At 50.0% G+C, this 18,682-nt stretch overlaps 1 protein-coding gene across 1 annotated transcript; it reads right to left on the bottom strand.

The window, feature by feature from the left end:
• Positions 1-4,692: 4,692 nt before the first annotated feature.
• On the bottom strand, positions 4,693-17,445 carry LOC102447164 (uncharacterized; the record flags this gene model as incomplete). Its single annotated transcript, XM_014571026.4, has 8 exons — positions 4,693-5,439; positions 7,389-7,494; positions 8,979-9,069; positions 9,221-9,413; positions 13,644-13,660; positions 15,182-15,302; positions 16,434-16,533; positions 17,301-17,445. Coding segments are annotated over 8 exons (903 nt in total), but the record flags the coding sequence as incomplete, so codon positions are not given.
• Positions 17,446-18,682: the final 1,237 nt, after the last annotated feature.

Raw genomic sequence — 18,682 nt, 5'->3', positions numbered from 1 at the left:
AAGCCACTGTCTCTCTTATTAATCATTGCTCAACCTTCTAGTCCCCTGTCACTTCCCATCATATCACCAAAACCCGACACCCCCCTCCCGGCTAAGTAAGCAGGGGAGCTGTACGTCCTCTCCCACTTGCGTGTACTTCATGCCATCAGTTCATTCATACCCTGCTGCTTCCATAACCATTAGGCCTGCCCACCACTGGCACATCAATCTCCTTTGGTTACCATCTGTGTTCAGGAAACATTCTCTTCCCTCAGGCACTGGTCATCAATTGATCTCCCTGCACATACCAGACTGTCCTGTCCTGATCCTCTTGTCTAGCTTGCCGGCCCACGGCATTTCTCAGGTGGGTGGAATGTTTTCCCTTTGATGTTTTGCCCTACCTGCCCTCTGGAGCAGTGTTATGCTCTCAGCTCTTCCCTTTCAGGGGAATGCCTAAACTTCCGCTTTCTGGTTTGCAGTGATTATAAACTGGGCTCTCCTTTAAGAACCTAAATTTTGAGTGTAAGTGGTTCCCTTTAATCGATGTCTTGGATTTTGTGTTCACTGAGGCATCTAAATGACCCACTTCTCTGGCTCTGGAGGAAGAGTCTTCTTCAAACAACCCATTGAAGAGGTCTTTCTTATAGTCAAGGCAGAATTTCTTGTAAGTTTCCTGCTGTCAGTTTGTTCTTTGGATTAATGGCCCTGAGGTCTTGTAAGCATCCTCTGAATTCAGAACTACTCGGCTCTCTAAGAAGAGGTTTTAATTTTTTTGTCCTTGTGTTTTGATGACTAACTTGCGAATGTATCTCTTGGTTTTCCCATCCTTCATCTGATGAGGTTCAACAAGGACAAGTGTAGTGTTCTGCCCTTGGAACGGAAGAATCCCAAACATTGTTACAGGCTGGGGACTGACTGGTTAAGCAGCAGTAGGACGGAAAAGGACCTGGGGGTTACAGTGAATGAGAAGTAGGATATGAGTCAATATTGTGTCTTTGTAGCCAAGAGCGTTAATGGCATTTTGGGGTACATTAGGAGGAGCATTGCCAGCAGATCCAGAGAAGAGATTATTCCCCTTCATTTGGCTCTGGTGAGGCCACAGCTGGAGTGTTGTGTCCAGTTCTGGGCCCCCCACTACAGAAAGGATGTGGACACATTGGAGAGGGTCCAGCGGAGGGCGACCAAAATGATGAGGAGGCTGGAGCACATGAATTACAAGAAGACACTGAGGGATTTGGGTTTGTTCAGTCTGCAGAAGAGAAGGGTGAGGGGGGATTTGAGAGCAGCCTTGAACTACCGGAAGGGGGGTTCCCAAGAGGATGGAGAGAGACTGTTCTCAGTGCGAGCAGATGGCCACGCCCCTTGTAGGCATGCAGAGCTAGATCCTCCACTCACCTTGTCCAGAGCCCTCTTCCTCCCCACCCCCCGGCCTCCTGCAGATGGGGATTGTCCGTTCCCCTCCTCTCTCCGTCTGAATCCCATTGTGGGCAGGTATGTCATGGGCTGACCCAAAGCCATTGAAATCAATGGAAACCTCCCCCGTCTTCAATGGCCATTGGTTCAGGCCTTGGACGTAGCACGGGTCAGATCGTTGGGCAGTCTAAAGCACGGACCTAGGAGTCGGGGGCCCTGCGCTCCGTTTCCAGCTGCCCCGCAGACTCCCTTGCGTGATCGTGGGCAAATCCCTTGGGTCCGGATCCTCAAGGTATTTAGGCACCTAGCTCCCCCTGAAATCAGTGGGCAGCCCATGCTCCGGGCAGCATTAACCCTCTGACTGCTGGAAGACGGAGGTGGGCCATTTCCAACTGCCCTGTTGTGTTCAGACCACTGTCTGAGACAGGAAACTCAGCAAGACGGGCCCTGGCCTCAACCCAGTGTGGAGGCTCTTATGTTCTTAAATACCTTTAAGGAGCCAGGCCTCAGCCTCTCTGTGCCTCAGTTTCCCCTCTGAACACTGGGGAAAATAGCCCCCCCACCCTACCTCTCACAGGTTTTGTGGACATATTTATGACCTCTGGGGGCTCGTATTTTTAATATTGTGAAAAGATCTGTTCCGAGACAGAGGGTAGCGCCTCCACCTGGTTCTGCTTCTTCACAATCACCCCCCAGGACCACCTTCCCTTTTGCCCTTGGACTGATCTTTTCAACAGAGCACTGGGCATCGCACAATGTCGCAGCTAGGACAAGGGCCAGGAGGCAGCCCAGGAAATGTTTCTATGAGACAGGGAGAGGACTCGTGGTGGTGATGAAAGGGTTGGCAGCTAACCTCATGGACTAGAAGATCCAGTGATTAGCACAACAGGTTTCTCTAGTGCAAACCAGGCCTTAGTTCTGGAGTTAAAAATGACATTTACACACACACAGCCACGTCAGGTGCCAGCACTAGCTGTGAGTTAAACACCCTGGGCTATTGTTCCTCTGACCTGCCATACCGAGACCTCTCCAACCCAAACGCAAACACCAGCCATTCACTGTTCACACAATATGGCAGGCGGACGAGACCCAAGACGGATTTATTATTCTAGAACCAGGTGCTCCGTCCATCTTTGGAAGAATGCCCACTTGGTGTTGGCATTCAAAGGTCATTGAGAGGGACGTTAAGAGGAACACAGCCTCCGAAGGGTTGCCGTGTTCATCTGTCACTTAAGAAACAACAGAGTCCTGTGGTCCCTTAGGGTATGTCTACACTACAGTATTTCGTCGGAAAAACGACTGTTTTTTCAACAAAACTTGAGGAACGTCCACATTGCGATTGTGTTCTTCCAGGATTGGTGATCTTCTTTCTATGAGGAGGAATCCTTTTTCCGAAAGAGCTCTTTTGCAAAAAGGTGCGTGTGAATGGGGAAGAGGGAGTTCTTTCGGAAGAAGAGGAAAGAGGAAAAGCACAGGTGCCCTTTGGTCATTCCATCCATAGCAATCACAGTTGACACACGAGAGAGCGTCCATTCAGTGTGGACGCTTTCTTTTGAAAAAGCAGATCACTTTTTCAATGCACTTTTGCAGTGGGGTCGCTCTCTTTCCGAAGAAGTTTTTCCAGGAGATCTCTTCCGAAAAAAGCTTCTTCCGAACGAAGCCAGCAGCCTTAGAGACTAACCAAAATATTTATAGTAGCGTGAGCTTGCGTGGGCACAACCCACTTCCTCAGATGATGAGCTAGAGAGGAATCTCAGGAAACAGGTTCGCAGTGGTGGGCATCGGAAGGTTCTACTGGGATTAGCGAGACAAGATGAGTGAGGTGATATTGGACCAGCCTTTGTTGGTGAGCGAGACCCACTTTTGAGAATTCCTCAGGTTTGGGAAAGGTCCTTGGAGTGTCCCAGCTAAATACAAGATTGAACTTGTCCTAGTATAAGTAGTTCCTCTTTTGAAGGGACCCTTCAAGGTAGAGGGGTCTGTGAGTACACCAGGGGCATGACCACGCGAGGGAATTATTTTGAAGTAACGTATTTCAATATCCAGGTCTATGTAGCACTTTAAAGACTAACAAGATGGTTTATTAGATGATGAACTTTCGTGGGCCAGACCCACTTCCTCCACTATTTGCTCTGAGGAAGTGGGTCTGGCCCACGAAAGCTCATCATCTAATAAACCATCTTGTTAGTCTTTAAAGTGCTACATAGTCCTGTATTGTCTCAGCTACACCAGACTAACACGGCTACATTTCTATCATTTCAATATCATGCTTCCTGAAACAATAATTTTGAAATAGCGTGCCCACGCTACGGGGAAACCTTGAAATGAGTCCAAGGCAGGCTACCTTAATGTGGGCGCACTGCCTCGACTTAGAGCCCCAGGAAGCACTGGGGAGGAATTAGTTATTTCAAAATAGTGGGATCGGAGCGTCCATGCTACTGCTATTCCGAAATAGCTGTTTTGAAATAAGCGTTATTCCTCACCGAAAGCAGGAGTTATTCTTTCAAAATAACTAGCCCCTTATTTCAAAATAACGGGCTTTGTAGTGTGGCTTGTTATTTCAAAAGAAGGGGAGTAATTTCAAAATAACTCCCCAATGTAGTCCAGGGCCTCTAGGACAAACAGGGAAGTTAGTAGGTTACAAATTGTTGCAATAAGCCCTAAATCCAGTGCCTTTATTTAGACCATGGTTTTTAGTGTCTAGCCGAATAATAAACCGACGCCCCGAGGCTCTCTTTGGAAGGTACTGTGTAAGTTTTCTTTAAGGCTAAGACCTGATTGGTCAGATATTGAGACATCGCTTTGTGAAATAGTCTGACAGCTCCCGTCCTCCTCTCCAAACGACATGCACAAAAGGGCCCTGTAAGAAACTGGCAGAGAGCCAAAGCAAAGCACTCAGGGTATGTCTAGACAACATGCCTCTGCCAACAGAGGCATGTAAATTAGACTACCCAACATAGTCAATGAAGCAGGGATTTAAACATCCCCTGGTTAATTAAAATAAAAATGGTCACCTCTGTGTGCCGGCTCAGCTGATCGTCGGCACAGCACAGCAGTCAAGACGTGGATTGGTCGACAGGGAAAGCCGTTGTCAACCGATCCCTTATGCCTTGTGAAACGAGGTTTACAGGATCGATCAACAACGGCTTTCCCTGTCGACTGATCCACGTCTTGACTGCCGCGCTGTGCCGAAAATCAGCTGAGCCGGCAGAATGCGACGGCCATTTTTATTGTAATGACGCGGGGGATATTTAAATCCCCGATTCATTGACTATGTCGATATGTCTAATTTACATGCCTCTGTCGGCAGAGGCATATAGCCTAGACATAACCCTCAGAGAGAAAATAAGGCAGGGGGATTTAAAAATTCAGAGCAATGTCACATGCCTGATCGTAGAGAATTTTAAGAAAGTTATTTGAAATGGGCAATATATTATGATTTCTTCCTTGACTGGGTTTCCTCTTGTTTCTGCAGATTACAGGAACCTGGAGTCTGATTTTTTTTATAGCCCATTTATATAAAAAAAGCATACACTTAAAATAGTGACATCTTTTTTGTTAGCATAGTTATCTGAGTCTTTTATAGCATGTGTGCTTTCTCTTCATGTGTCCAGTGGTTCCAGCACAGTGATGGAACCCTCATGCTTTAGGTTAAATCAAATTCTTAAGAAGATTCTCTGAGAGACCTTTGATGCTTCAACAGAGTTTATTTTATTCACATGATCATCGGGAAAGAAATTGACAAGATCTGTATTCAGGGTTCAATTTAGCTCCCCCCCCCATAGTAATAGACACACCCTAGAATCACAGAAAGAGCTGGTATTCTCACCCGCTGAATTGCTTAAGGATGCTTAAAAGCGACTGTGCTCTGGAGGGATTTGCCCGGATGATGATCTTGATTCTGAGCCGGTCAGTGGTTAGCCCACCATGCCATAGACCTCGCAGAGTTTGGAGGGGTCGGCCTTCTCCACCACGCGGTAGCTACAAGTCTCCTGGTTGAAGATACTTTCGCATTTCTCTTTGTCGTAGTCGGTAGGGGTGGCAACGCTGTTGTTGGGAAGGACAAAGCGAACAGAAGGGTGTGAGAGCTGTCCGGATACACAGAGATACAGCAACATGGGGTCTGGCTCCCCAGTTGGTTACGCAGGGTTTCTGCCAGCCTCAGTTTCCCGAATGAGCAGTGGGTTATGCTGCAGCAGTTGAGTGGGGAATCGGGCCTGGAGCCCCTTATAGGCTGCAGATCTCAAGCTTTCAAGGTTGGCCAGTGGCAGTTATAGAACATAAAAACGGCCAGACGGGGTCAGACCAAAGGTTTATCCAGCCCAGTGTCCTGTCTGCCAACAGCGGCCAAGGCCAGGTGTCCCAGAGGGAATGAACTGAACAGGTAATGATCAAGCGATCTCTCTCCTGCCATCCATCTCCACCCTCTGACAAACAGAGACTGGGGACACCATTCCTTACCCATCCTGGCTAAGAGCCACGCATGGTCTTAACCTCCATGAATTTATCTAGTTCTCTTTTAAACCCTGTGATGAAAATTGTTACTGTGTTAGACGTGTCCTAGCCTGATGCTATTTCATGAGGCTTTGTGGAACTCGAATTGAGCTACTCTGAGCTCTAACACACGTTTGTCCGTTTAATCATCTCTGGCAAACCAAGAGCAAAAGTCCATTTTATTTTATGACCACATAAGAACGGTCAGACGGGGTCCGACCAAAGAGCCACCCAGCCCAGTGTCCTGTCTGCCCACAGTGCCCAATGTCAGGTGCCTCAGATGGAGCGAACAGAATAGGGACTCATTACATGATCCCTCCCCTGTCCTCCATTTCCAGCCTCTGACAAACCACAGCTCGGGACACCATTCCTACCCATCCTTCCTAATAAGTATTGAGGGATCTAACCTCCGTGAATTTATCTAAGTCTTTTTTGAACCCTGTTAAAGTTCTAGTCTTCACCTCATCCTCTGGCAAGGAGTTCCACAGGTTAACTGTGTGCTGCAGGATGAAGAAAACTGGAAGCAAGTGTCATTTCTGGGAGAACCACTCTCCCAAGTGTTAAATTCTGGCATTAGGAGCACTTACGGCTTCCCTGCAAGGTTTGTGGGCCATTGTTATGGCTCTCAACGCTGCCAAATGTCTGTGCCTCACTGGACAAGGGAAGGGAGCTAGTTCCCGTATGTACCGCTCTTCACGGGCTGGTGAGGGTTAATCAGCAATCTGAAAATAAATCCGCTTCTAGGTGTTAATTATCACGGGGGTAGAACTGCAGGGCTAGGAGCCAGCACCCTGGAATAACGTTAGAGGGGCATCTAGAAATGCCCTGTGTGGAATGTATAGCGAGTGAGATGGGATGTTCCCCTGCTGTAGCCACAGAGGGTTGTTAACAGGTGGGCTAGTTGCTTCCTCCGCCACGGTTAACTGTCGGGACACGGCCAGCTGACCCAGGAAGGCAGCTGATGAGGCGAGGGGAGGCTGCTAGCAAGGCTGGGAGTTCTGGAGACGGAACGTCTCAGCAGGGCCCTGCAGGGGTGTTGAACTTCTGGAGAGAGCTGGGTGCGGGGGTCTGGAGGGTGCTGTGGGCCGGTGGAGAAGGAAGCAGCATAGGGCAAAAGCAAGGGAGTGTCAGGAGCAGGTCCTGGCAGTGTAAACCCAGCGATCCTGAGCAGGACCCATCGATGCAGGACAGGGCCTGACTTCTGCTACCATGCTCGGAAAGCCTCCTTGAAGAAGGGGGTAGGAGCACTGAGGCTGGGGCTGATGACCCTGTATAGGGGCACTGGCGTTTGAGCTTGTAGGACACTCGGGCCCCGGAAGGGGTGTGATTATAAGAGATCTGGTGTTAGGCGGTCCTGAGGCAGAGCTGCTGCAGGGCCACGTACAACTGCGACGGGATGGGCTGGCTGTGAAGTCACCCACAAGCGCACAACTCCCCCACCCCCAAAGAAATCAGAGTGTCTGGGGGCAGGAAAAAACACTGGGTATTTCTTTGGCACTCACAGGCTGCAGCACCCCAGGCTCTCCTTGGTACAGGAACAGCTGTAGCAATCCGCAGTGCGCCATTCGGAATTGAATGGGTGTAGCACGCCGGTCTTGTCGATGCAGCCTGGAAGGCCAAGGGGACAAACCGCTTACAATTGTTTCTCCGGTCTGGGTTTGAGCTTTGCGTGTTTAATAGGAGGCTGGAGAGCAGTTTGTTTGTTCTAAGTCTTACAGAGCGCCTGCGAGATGGATACATATCAGACCCATTTCACAGCACGTAATGTAAAGAAGAGGAGACAGACCAATGTCAGATGCTGGACGGATTAGAATCCTAGAATGGAAGGGACCTCGAGAGGTTGTCGGGTCCAGTCTCCTGCCCTCCCGGCAGGACCAAGCGCCAAGTAGGAGACTTCGAGGATTGTAGATGAAGAGGGATGGTTTGGAAAGCTCATCTCCTCTCAGATCCCCCTGAATCAAACTCTGGGCACCCATTTCTAAGGCCTGAGCTAAAGCCCATTGAAGTCAATGGACAAATCGCTGTTGTTTTCGGTGGCCATTGATTCAAGTCCTAGTACATTTCCAATGTGGGTGATTAAGGCATTCGCTTGGCACTCAGGAGATGTGAGTTCAGTTCCCAGCTCTTCCAGAGTTTCCCTGTGTAATCCACAATAGGTCAATTATCCCTCTCTGCTTCCGTTCCTTACTTGGAAAATGGGAATTACTTCAGCCTCGGGAAGGTCATGTTTCATTCGGGGTCATTTTCCTTCCCTCGCAGTGGAGGTGTGAAGACAATTAGGCTATGTCTACACTCGCAGCATCTTGCGCGAGTAATATGCAAATGAGGCTAGGCATGGAATATTGCTGAGCCTCATTTGCATACCTAATGAGCCACCATTTTTTTCCGAAGAGGCTCTTGCGCAAGATGGAGCGTCTACACGGCCCCTTCTTGTGCAAGAAAAACCCTCTTGCGCAACGCCGTTCTTCCTGAAAAGTAATGAGTGTAACGGCGTTGCGCAAGAGGGTTTTTCTTGCGCAAGAAGGGGCCGTGTAGACGCTCCTTCTTGCGCAAGAGCCTCTTCGGAAAAAAATGGTGGTTCATTAGGTATGCAAATGAGGCTCGGCGATATTCCATGCTTAGCCTCATTTGCATATTACTCGCGCAAGAAGCTGCGAGTGTAGACATAGCCTTAGTGTTTGCAAAGCTCAGAGATACTAGGAAAATGGGAGCCCACTAGTAGATATTTTTCTAACAGCTCTATCAACATGGATTGTTGGCTTGGGTTTTTTTTGGGGGGGGAGGGGTTTGCGGGGGGGGTGGATGAAAAATCCCCACACTGAAAAATCAAAACTGTCTATGGGAAAAATTTCATCTTTGCCAAAACAATTGTGTTTTTTTGCTCCCATCTGGCCTGCTGGCCTGCGCTCTCCCCCTTCCTCCCCAGGGAACTATGACACGTCCCCCAGGGACCCTTAAGGATGCTACACTAGTGGCTTTGAGCAGCATCGGAGCTGCCCGGGGCTTTTTACAGTGACCCTCAGGATCGGTGATCCCCGCCCCCAGGCCCGAGCTTGGGCACGGAAGAGAAGGCAGCTGGCAGGATTTCTTACCCTTTGCATCCGAGTCGATGTTTTCCAGCCAGCACTGAGCATCACAAAGTGTCACGGAGACAGCAACAATAAGGAGGCCCCACACGTGCATCTATAAATGACAGATTCGGAGTCACTGGAAGGTTCATGCCTAAAAAAAAAACGCTTACTGGCGTAGACATAATCCGGACCCATCTCCTTACGGGTGAATAAATTCACAGAGGGAGAATACTCGGCAGCAAAGCACTTCAGTGCGTGCTTACTTTTAATTGAACTTCATTAGCATGATTAACCCTGTGGTTACTGTCTCTGTTGGATACAAGCCTTAGAATCAGCTGGAGGCTTTTTCTACAGTGGTGGATATCCCCAGCAGCCATGGTGGGTATGAACCGGATCTTCATATAATCAGTCCATTTGTTAGAGTAACGTTCCACCCTGTGCAGCTGGAGGATTTTGCTCCAGCCACATTGTTACTGTGTTTAGTTACGCCCAACCCTGCCCGACACACACACCACAATGTCAACTTTCAGTGCGTTTCAAGTCCACCGAGTATTGTTCCAGCCGCTGGCAATGCTTCAGAATTCCCCAAGAGAGCGTGTAACCCTCACACCTGCTGGGTGTTTGCTCTACAGCGTTCGCAGAGAGCCAGCTGGCTCCTAACTCGAGCTGTAGAGACCCATGCACGGAGGTTCAGTTCCGCCTGACGGGACAAGCCCAATAGCACTTGGCCATCTAATAAAAAACCAGCCTTGGACCGCTCCACACTGCCGCAATATCAAAACAATTTATGCTGCATTACGGTCGCTGCGGCTGGTTGGGAATAACAGCATATTGCCTAGGGGGTGTGCTTGCCATTTCGTTTCAGCCTGCCTAGGCGAAGAGCCATCGCTGTGCGTGGATGCCTTTCAGACAGCCCCAGGACTTGATGCATCTTTTGGCCCGTCTATATTACAGAAGTTTGGCCCAGTCCCCGTATCGGCATGTCACGTGACGTACAACGACAGTGAATCATGCCAGCCTCAGACCAAAACCCAGCTGACTTCAAGCCTCTTTGCATCAGGGACCGTGGTGCAAAGGGGCCTTAATCTGGCTGCAAACGAGCAGCAGGGAATTTGGCAACAGGTGAACTTTCTGTGGGCCAAAAAAAGTCTGCAGCCGAATCTTGGGGGAGCTTCTTCCTCACACCAGCAGCCCCTCAGTTTGCACAGGGAGCCCGCTTTGGTTTCCCGGTGCTCCCCCTCCAGAAGTTGGGGGCAGAAAGAGAATCCAAGCCTGAGGCAGAAGCTGTCAGCTTCCATGCCTGCTTGAGTCTGGAAGGGCGACGCCTCTTGTCTGTCCCTCTTGTGTTCTAATCAGGCGGGATTTGATAGCCGTTTTAGGCTGTGCGCCTCCTGGTTCCATTTTAGAGGCTGGAGCCTGGGTAACTTCTCAGCACCTGAGCGAATTTAGTGCTAGTCAAACGAGGACTACATGGCCTTTGCTGAAATTGCCAAGAGTGGCCGTTAACGGTGGTTCTGCAGGTGGAACCTCTCTAGTCCGGTACCCTCCGGACCTGACCTGTGCTGACCCAGAGAATTTGCTGAACCACTGGGCTCCAAGAAGACTTTTAGGGGTAGATTAGAGCTACATAACAGCACAGAACACTGAGAGCCAGGGTTGGTGGCTGTAAACAAACTTTATGAGGCTGCGGGAAACTTGGCGAAAGAAAGAATCAATCAATCAATCAATCATGCTGGACCACGGAGGTTGGTGGACCAGATAGCGCCGGATTAGAGAGGTTCAACCTGTACTGCAGCCATTCTTCCACTCGGCACTGCATGGAGAATACAGCTGGTGTAATAAGTCACTGTACATAGTATTCTGGACAAATTTGGGTGCTTTCCACACCCAGTTATTTTACAGATGAATTATTCCAGTGGAGCCTCCCAGCATAGTTCACATAGGCGACCAGCAGCCATCAGGTAGTACTAGCAATTTGTGCTTCCCAATAGCCCAGGGATAGAGTGAAACTGGCGACCTAGAGAACACACCACCTTCGTTTTCGTTGTGTCTTTATGTAGAGCTGGATACATGCACATCTCTCATGTGACCTGGTGGCTGGAGCCCGATGGTAATTTTGTTCTATATAAATGAGCCTTATTTAAATATGTCTAGTCTGCTAGGCCTTGGCTAGGGAAATCGGAAGTTGAATCACTGTGACTGCAGGTTGTATCAACTACAGTTCTCAGTCCATGAGCGTTTAGACGCCTGTCGAGGCAGCAGCGTTTGGCTTTTTGTTCTCATTTATAATATGAGCTAATCTGCCAGGAGCCAGCCTTTTAGATCCCTTTTCACGAGACAGAAGAGAGTGATTCGAAATATCCCGACACTAGGACTTTTAAGATGCTGTCAACAAAAAATCTGAAAATCAAAAATCAACCTGTGTCTGTGTGTGTGTGTCTCACGCATAGTGCCCGGCAGCTTTCTTTTAAACTCATTGCTGTTTTATAGTTAGTTTAAACTAAATTTGAGATCCCCTCAGATAAGGAAATATACACATTAGACCAGAATTTCTGCAGCAGCTGGGAAGCATCCCTTAGAAAATCCCAAATCGGTGCTGTGAAACAGCAGCGTGTCCCTCCAGTTCTTATGAGAAGAAAGATGTGTGTTGACTCACCATTCCACCACCGTGCGTCCCTTCCAAAGCACGCACCCAACCGGAAAAATGCCTTTGAATTGTTGTAGAACGTGGAGAGTCCAGAGACGGATCTCTTACAAAGCCGAGCCCAGCACAAACCGACCGGGAAACAATTCAATTGCCAATTGTGCGGGTTGGACTCACATATATAGGCATCGCTGAGATGTGGCCAATGTTTAATAAGAAGGTTGGGTTCAGAGTAGCACCCACCAGCTGGTCCTGCCCCTTTGCGGTGGTGCCGAAAGCCAAGAGGCAGTGGAACGGGTGCAAATGGACATGGTTTGGGATATCTTTGCTGGGATTCCAACATCCAGGCCTGTCGTGTTCCTGCAGGGCAAGTTTGTGGGCAGGCCAGGTTGGGCAGAGGACTTGGCTCCTTGCAGGTGAAAGAAAACAAAGGAAGAGGGAAGGGCTCTATGGTTCCTGTTCGCAAAGGGCACAGGGAGGGGTCAGGAAATGCAGCCTGATCTCGGTGTTTCCCTGGCTCACCCGTCCCAGTTAGACAAATTGCAGGAATTGCCCCCTCAAAGGAAGGCGAAGGGGCCCACCGTTATACGGACAATGAATGTGCTTTACTGGAGACGCTGAAGGACTTTTGTCTGAGTTTATTTTATTCCGCTGAGTATAGTCAGTTATATCAATGCAGAGCCGGGGCGCGAACAGCCACTCCAGGTCCCCGGGCAGCAGAGGGGAGCCAGCTACATGCTCCTGGAATGAAAATCCACACTGAAAATCCCAGGGATGCTCGTGCCATCCACGCACTGAATAAACCAACCCCCCAAGGCACAGCCCCTCCAAGGGCCGTGGACCTGGTCTTCCACATGGTCCTGGGGTACGTCATGCGATCACTCCCAAATCTTGTCTTCTGTGATGGCTTTGTCCCACATTGGGCCTATGGCTGCATTCTCAAAGGAAGCTATAGCTCAGAGAAGGGCTTTAGGACAAATGCTCCCTCCCCTTATTTTGAACTCACAGGCTGCGGCAGGTTTTTTCATCTTTGAAACAGGATGTCCCATGAGGGTGGGATACTAAGAAAAGACTTTTATCCGGAACCAGTGCTAGCAGGAATCGACTGCAATGCCAGTCCTTTTCTTTTCTTTGCTGCCCTCGCAGGTAAAATAATAGTGGATCTGGGGGGTTTTCTCCCAAGGGTGATGAGCACTTGCAGCTTTTATTGACACTATTTGAAGCTGTGTGCTCCCAGCACGGGTACAAATCAGCCCCTTATATTTGTGTAGCGTCAGTAGCAAGGTACCAGTGACAGCATGAAACACGGGCACTTCCCATGCTTGCAAAGTGTTCTCAGGAGTGGCCTTTCTGTGGAAGATTGCCTGTTGGCAGTGTGCTTATTTTACGCCACGTTGTTTGCTCAGGGCGTGGGGCCATACACAGAAGGAATGAAAATAGCTTTGAGGAAGGATTCTGCGGAATGATCTTAGATGGGTGGACACCGTACAAATGTTTAGTCTGGGATCGGCAGGACGGCGTTGCCAGGAAAGGTCACGGCGCCAGAGAGAAGCCACGTGGAGGTTTGTAGTCAATAGTTCTCAGGATTAGCAAGTGCGAGGGAGAATTCTTAGCCGTCTTTATCAGAGCCTGGCCTGCAGGGAACAGATTCACCTCTGAGGGGTGATATTTCTGTCTCTGAGCCGGTATCCGCGAGTGGGGAAGCCACTGGAACTATCCGGCTGTTCATAACCGAGATCTGCCCATGCAAGGGCCAGTCAGGAACAGCGACTGGAGTGGGAGGACTGATTTATAGGGTGTCTCCACCAACAGCCCCAGGGTGAGATGGGGGCTGGGAAGAAGTCTTCGCTACTCCTTGCCCTTGCCATGGGTTGATGTTGGAGTCCTGCTGAAGATCAGCTCTGAGCTGAAGGCCAGAAAATAAATTCAAGTGCCATTTAGGGTTAGAGTTAGGGGTCTGCATCCAAAATACATTTCCTGTTCCTGTCTCCACGGCGTCACTCGGGCCTGTGGGCCCATTAAAGCTGTGCAGGCGGGCTCACAATTCAGGCAGCCGAAACTGAGATAAAAGGAAACCAGCAATCAATGAAAAACTTGCAAAAATGTTTCATGGATCTTTATCTGAACTGAGTCCCTGCCCTCTTGATCCTCACTAGTGAATAGGGTTATCAGGTGTCTGGTTTTTGCCTGGACAGTTCAGTTACATCCAGTTTAAAAAAACCCAGAAAATACCGGACATGTAAAATATCCTGTATTTTCTGTTTTCCTCAGATCGAAGGCCAGCGGCGTCTGCAAGGGTGGGGGGGAGTGAGGAGCATGGTAATTTAAAGGCGCGGTGACTTTTTTTTTTTTTTTTTTGCTTAACGACTTTAGTCTCCTCCCTTTTTTTTTTCTCAACAAAATTTTTCATGGTGTTGTTGGGGTTTTGTGTGTGTGTGTGGAGGGGGGGGATTGTGCTTGGAATTTTTTTTAAACCATCTGGCAACCCTGCTAGTGAAGGAAGGGCTGGATCCTCAGCAGGGGAATATACACCCTCAAGGGATCCGCCCCCCTAATTTTCAGCCGTAGGGTCTTTCTGTCTCTTGCTACTCCTCGGACAGATTTGGACTGTGGTTTAGCTCAGTTGCCGTCAGTTATGTGGACAAAAGAAGCACGGCATGTGCACGCGGTCGCTGCTAGGAACCGTGGGCTCCCTTGGGAGGTGCAAGGGACGTCGGAAGGCCAGCCAGCACGGAGAGCGCTCTGGGATCCCTCAGGCTCACTCTGTGTGCTATAAAGTGTCCCATCTGTTTGCCTTGCTGATAGTACCCCACTCCCAAAACCCCTGCTTCCTCGCTGAACTACAGACCTTGCACGTCAGGCAGCTGCTCTCTACCCTGAATGCTCGTGTCCCTCGCACGTGGTGCACACCCGCTGTGTACACACTTCCAGGGAACTGCAGCCATTGTGCAAGGCATGCTCCCGCCGGATGGCCTCTGGATGCCTGATCCCTGATACCAGCGCCTGAGGCTAGGCAGCTCGCCACAAGCCTAGCACACGCAGGAGAGTTATAGGCGGGGGCGGGGCGGGAGGGGGATACCCAGAGTCTCATCTGGGCAGCTTTGCTACCCCTGGCTTCAGCAATACAGAGGGCTCCTCAGCTCATGGTGGCCTGCGGTCCCGTGTCCTTATGGCGGCCTTGTTCCTAGGGCAGAGCTTCATCTCCGAGCCTTTTACCGTCGGAGCAGGACCTGACACACGGGGAGCGTGACGTTGTTCGGGGAACTCTACCTACCCTCTTCCAAAGCAGCTGGCCAGTTAGTAAAAGCAGCTCCCCCCCACCCCCGGCCACCTCCTAGCAATGAGGGAGAAGAAGGGACCCCATCATTTCTCAAGGAGGAAAACACTCGCACGCTGTTGATGCGTTAGCTGGCTGTTTTATTTGATCAGGTGTGAGCCACGAACTCCGAAACAACGCTGGTTGCCTTGATAGGAGAGTAAAGGCTACACAGGGGACAGGGAAAGTACAATCACACCGCTCGGAGAAAGGAATTATTCCAGGAGTGACTTAAACCTGGAAGGGAGTCATTCCTTAACCCACCATGCCTGTGAACTCACAGGTTTTAGAGGGGTTGTCTTTTTCCACCACTGAGTAGCTGCAGGATTCCGTATGGAAGACGAGATGACATTTCTTTTCATCAAAGCCAGTAGGGCGGCCGTAGCTGGCATGGGGAAGGAAAACAAGCTTAGCGTGAGACGTGTCAGGCAGCTAAACACAATCAATCACCCGGTCTGGGGACCGTTTTCCAGGCGTCTCCACCAGCAGTTGGTTTTCAGCAAATCAGCTGTCTCGCGGACGTCAAGCGTTTCATAGATGTCTCAGCAGAGAAGAGTTTTATGGCAGTGAGACCTCTAGATGTCCTCCACCACACGGCATCTGAAAACCTCACACCCACTAGTATTGTTATCAACCCAACACTCCTACGAAGGGAAGGACGCCAGACCAAGTCAGACCAAAGGTCCATCCAGCCCCGTGTCCTGTCGGCTGACAGTGGCCAAGGCCAGGGGCCCCAGAGAGAGTGAACAGAACAGGAAACGCTCAAGTGATCCTTCCCCTCCCGTTCCCACCTTCTGACAAACAGAGTCCAGGGACACCATCCCTGCCCATTCTGATTAATAGCCACTGATGGGCCTAACCTCCAGAATTTATCTAGCTCTTTTTTTTGAACCCCATTAAAGTCCTGATCTTCACATCGTCCTCTGGCAAGGAGTTCCACAGGTTGAAGAAGTACTTCCTTTTATTTGTTTTAAACCTATCATCTATTCATTTCATTTGGTGACCCCCCGCCTTCCCCTGGTTCTTGTGTTATGGGAGAAAGTAAATAATTTTTCCTTATCTACTGTCTCCGCACCAGTCATGATTTTGTAGGTCTCTATCCTATCCCCCTCTTAGTCACCTCTTTTCTAAGCTGGAAGAGTTATCCTGGGTCTCTTATCCCCCTGGGACAGCCCGTCCAATGCTGGGGTGGCATGTGGGGGAGTCACATGGGGGTGATGGTCATGTGTCCGGTACCTCCCGTTGTGTCCCTCCCCAGCAGGGCTGCCTTCAACACCATTGGGGTGGTGGTAAGCTAAGGAGAATGCAGCTATAGGCCCAATGTGGGACAAAGCCATCACGCAAGACAAGATTTGGGAGTGATCGCATGACGTGCCCCAAGGCCGTGTTGAGGACCAGGTCCACGGCCCTTGGCGGGGCTGTGCCTTGGAGGGTTGGTTTATTCAGTGCGTGGATGGCACGACCATCACTGGGATTTTCATTGTGGAAATGCTGCTACTGCTTCGGTGGAACTTACGTGGTGCAGCACTGTGCTCCAGACTGGTAACAGGTACAGCTGTTGCAGTCCTTCACCCACGTGGCACCGTACGGGTATCGAATTCCATCTTGCACACAACCTGCAACACACAGAACACAGCAAACCCCCCGACCCGTCAATGAAACTGCAACACCAAACGCACAGCTGCAATCCGGCCGGGCATGTTCCAACTGAACTCCCGGCCTCTTCGTCAAGTCCGCCCCGGGGCCCATCGGAACGACAGCTCAGCCTCGTTTACGACAGGGAGAGCCTCCGTTTTCTACTCTCCTGGGACGGCTCTTTTGAGGCAGCGAGGTCATGTCCTGCCCTGGTGGCGCATCTGCTCAGAGGGGGAGTGGTCTCGTGCCAAATGATGGGGGCATCATGCCATCTCTTCCAAAATCAGCAAACCACTCGCCCTCCCCAGCAGTCAACAGCACCCTGGAGTCTCCTGTCTGATTCCTTGGAAATAGGGCATAAGGGAGAGACTCCAGTGGGAATGGGTGGTGTCATTTAGGGAGGGTGTGGAATCTCCATCTCTGGAGATATTTACAAGCAGGTTAGATAAATGTCTACCAGGGATGGTCTAGACGGTATTGGGTCCTGCCATGAGGGCAGGGGACTGGACTCGATGACTCTCGAGGTCCCTTCCAGTTCTAGTGTTCTAGGATTTTGCAGAACCGGAATTCACACACACTACGTGCCTGAGCCAAAGCCATTAGAGGACACACAAGCTGCTTTCTGAGTACTCCTCTTGCCAGCAGCCCATCACTCTAAAACTAATTTAATACCATTCCCCTCCTCCAGATGCTGCCTGGCTGTTCCCGGCTAATATAGAACAATCAAGAGAATTACTGTGGTTCTTACCTTTAATGGACGGGTTAGCTGGTTCAATGAAACAGGCTGCATCACAGAGTGTCACCAACATGCCAAAGGCAAGAAAGAAACCCAGGAAGCCTTTCTGAAAGAGAGAGACAAGGCCTGTGGCAAGAACGAGGGGCCTTTTTAACAGTTACCAGCTAACGCTGGTTCCTTTGTACGGAAACGAACAGGACAAATCTTGGCACATGGAACAAAATTTGAAACGGACCCGTTCCAAAGAGGACGCAGAGATAACCATATAAACCTCAGTAAGCAAGTGAACGAGAATCCATCTTTCTACGGAAGTGGGTTTTACCCACAAAAGCTTATGCCCTGATAAATGTGTCTCTAAGGTGGTTTTCGCACGTGAACAAGGTTCCTCTGCATGGTCTCCCAACCCGGGATTCTGGAGGCAGGCAGAGACATGCGTGTGTCCAGAAAACCAAATCAGAACATTTCCCCTTCCCTTCTTAATCTGCACACACCACAGAAAATGCCGTGCGGTCTGTGGAGCCTGGTCTCCCCCAGACTTTGTGAAATGCTGCTTGCCGTTACACCGGCAGTGGTCACGGGGCTGCGTGGGCACACACCAAATGTTAATCTCTGTTCTTTTTCCATCTTTGGCCAGGCTTTCGGTCTGCCGCAAGCATTTGAAAGTGCCTGAAAACGAATGCTGGGAAAGGACACCCTCTTGTACATCGGAAGATGAATAATGGGACGAACGGTTGTGTTTTCCCTCTGTCGCTTCCGATGGCGTGGTTCTAAACATCTCCAGAATCGGAAAGGCTTTTTACAAAGGAAACTGTTCCCAAGAGTAAAATAACAATCGGCCAAAGACACCCCCATCCCAGTTTACCTGTACAGCTCATAACAAACCACATTTATTGTCACGTTCATAAAATTATACCCAGTGTCTTAATCTCTGGATGGGTGAGGGATTGAGGGGCAGCAGGCACCAGGGGAGCTGATGGAGCAAGGGGAGGAAACGTAGCAGCAAAGGGAAAAGATATTTATTAATAATGTGGGTGCCACAGTGGCACATCCAAACAAGCCCCATGAACTCAGTACTGGTGCACAACATGACATTCATTCTACTCATGGGAGGAAACTCTTAGAGGGAACACTCCCCCCAGCCTCTCCGCCCCCGAGTTAATGTCACACACACACTGGGTTAATGCAATTGCAGGATAGTTGCATGAGGGGGGTTTGGTGGGGGCCAAACTCATCCCTATTGGTAGAAGGATGGTGGGAAAAGTCCTTGGAGGGGGGTCACATAACACCTTTTACTTCTGGGCATGTGTCCATCTTGCCCCGAGAGTGTTACCTCCAGAGGCGTGGCCAATGGGAGTCAGGGGGTGTGGCCAGTGGGGGTCAAAGAGTACATTTAA

This window comes from Pelodiscus sinensis, chromosome 8, assembly GCF_052426305.1.
Source record: "Pelodiscus sinensis isolate ZL-2025 chromosome 8, ASM5242630v1, whole genome shotgun sequence".
Taxonomy (NCBI): Eukaryota; Metazoa; Chordata; order Testudines; family Trionychidae; genus Pelodiscus; species Pelodiscus sinensis.
This window is presented reverse-complemented; position numbering and strand designations above follow the sequence as displayed.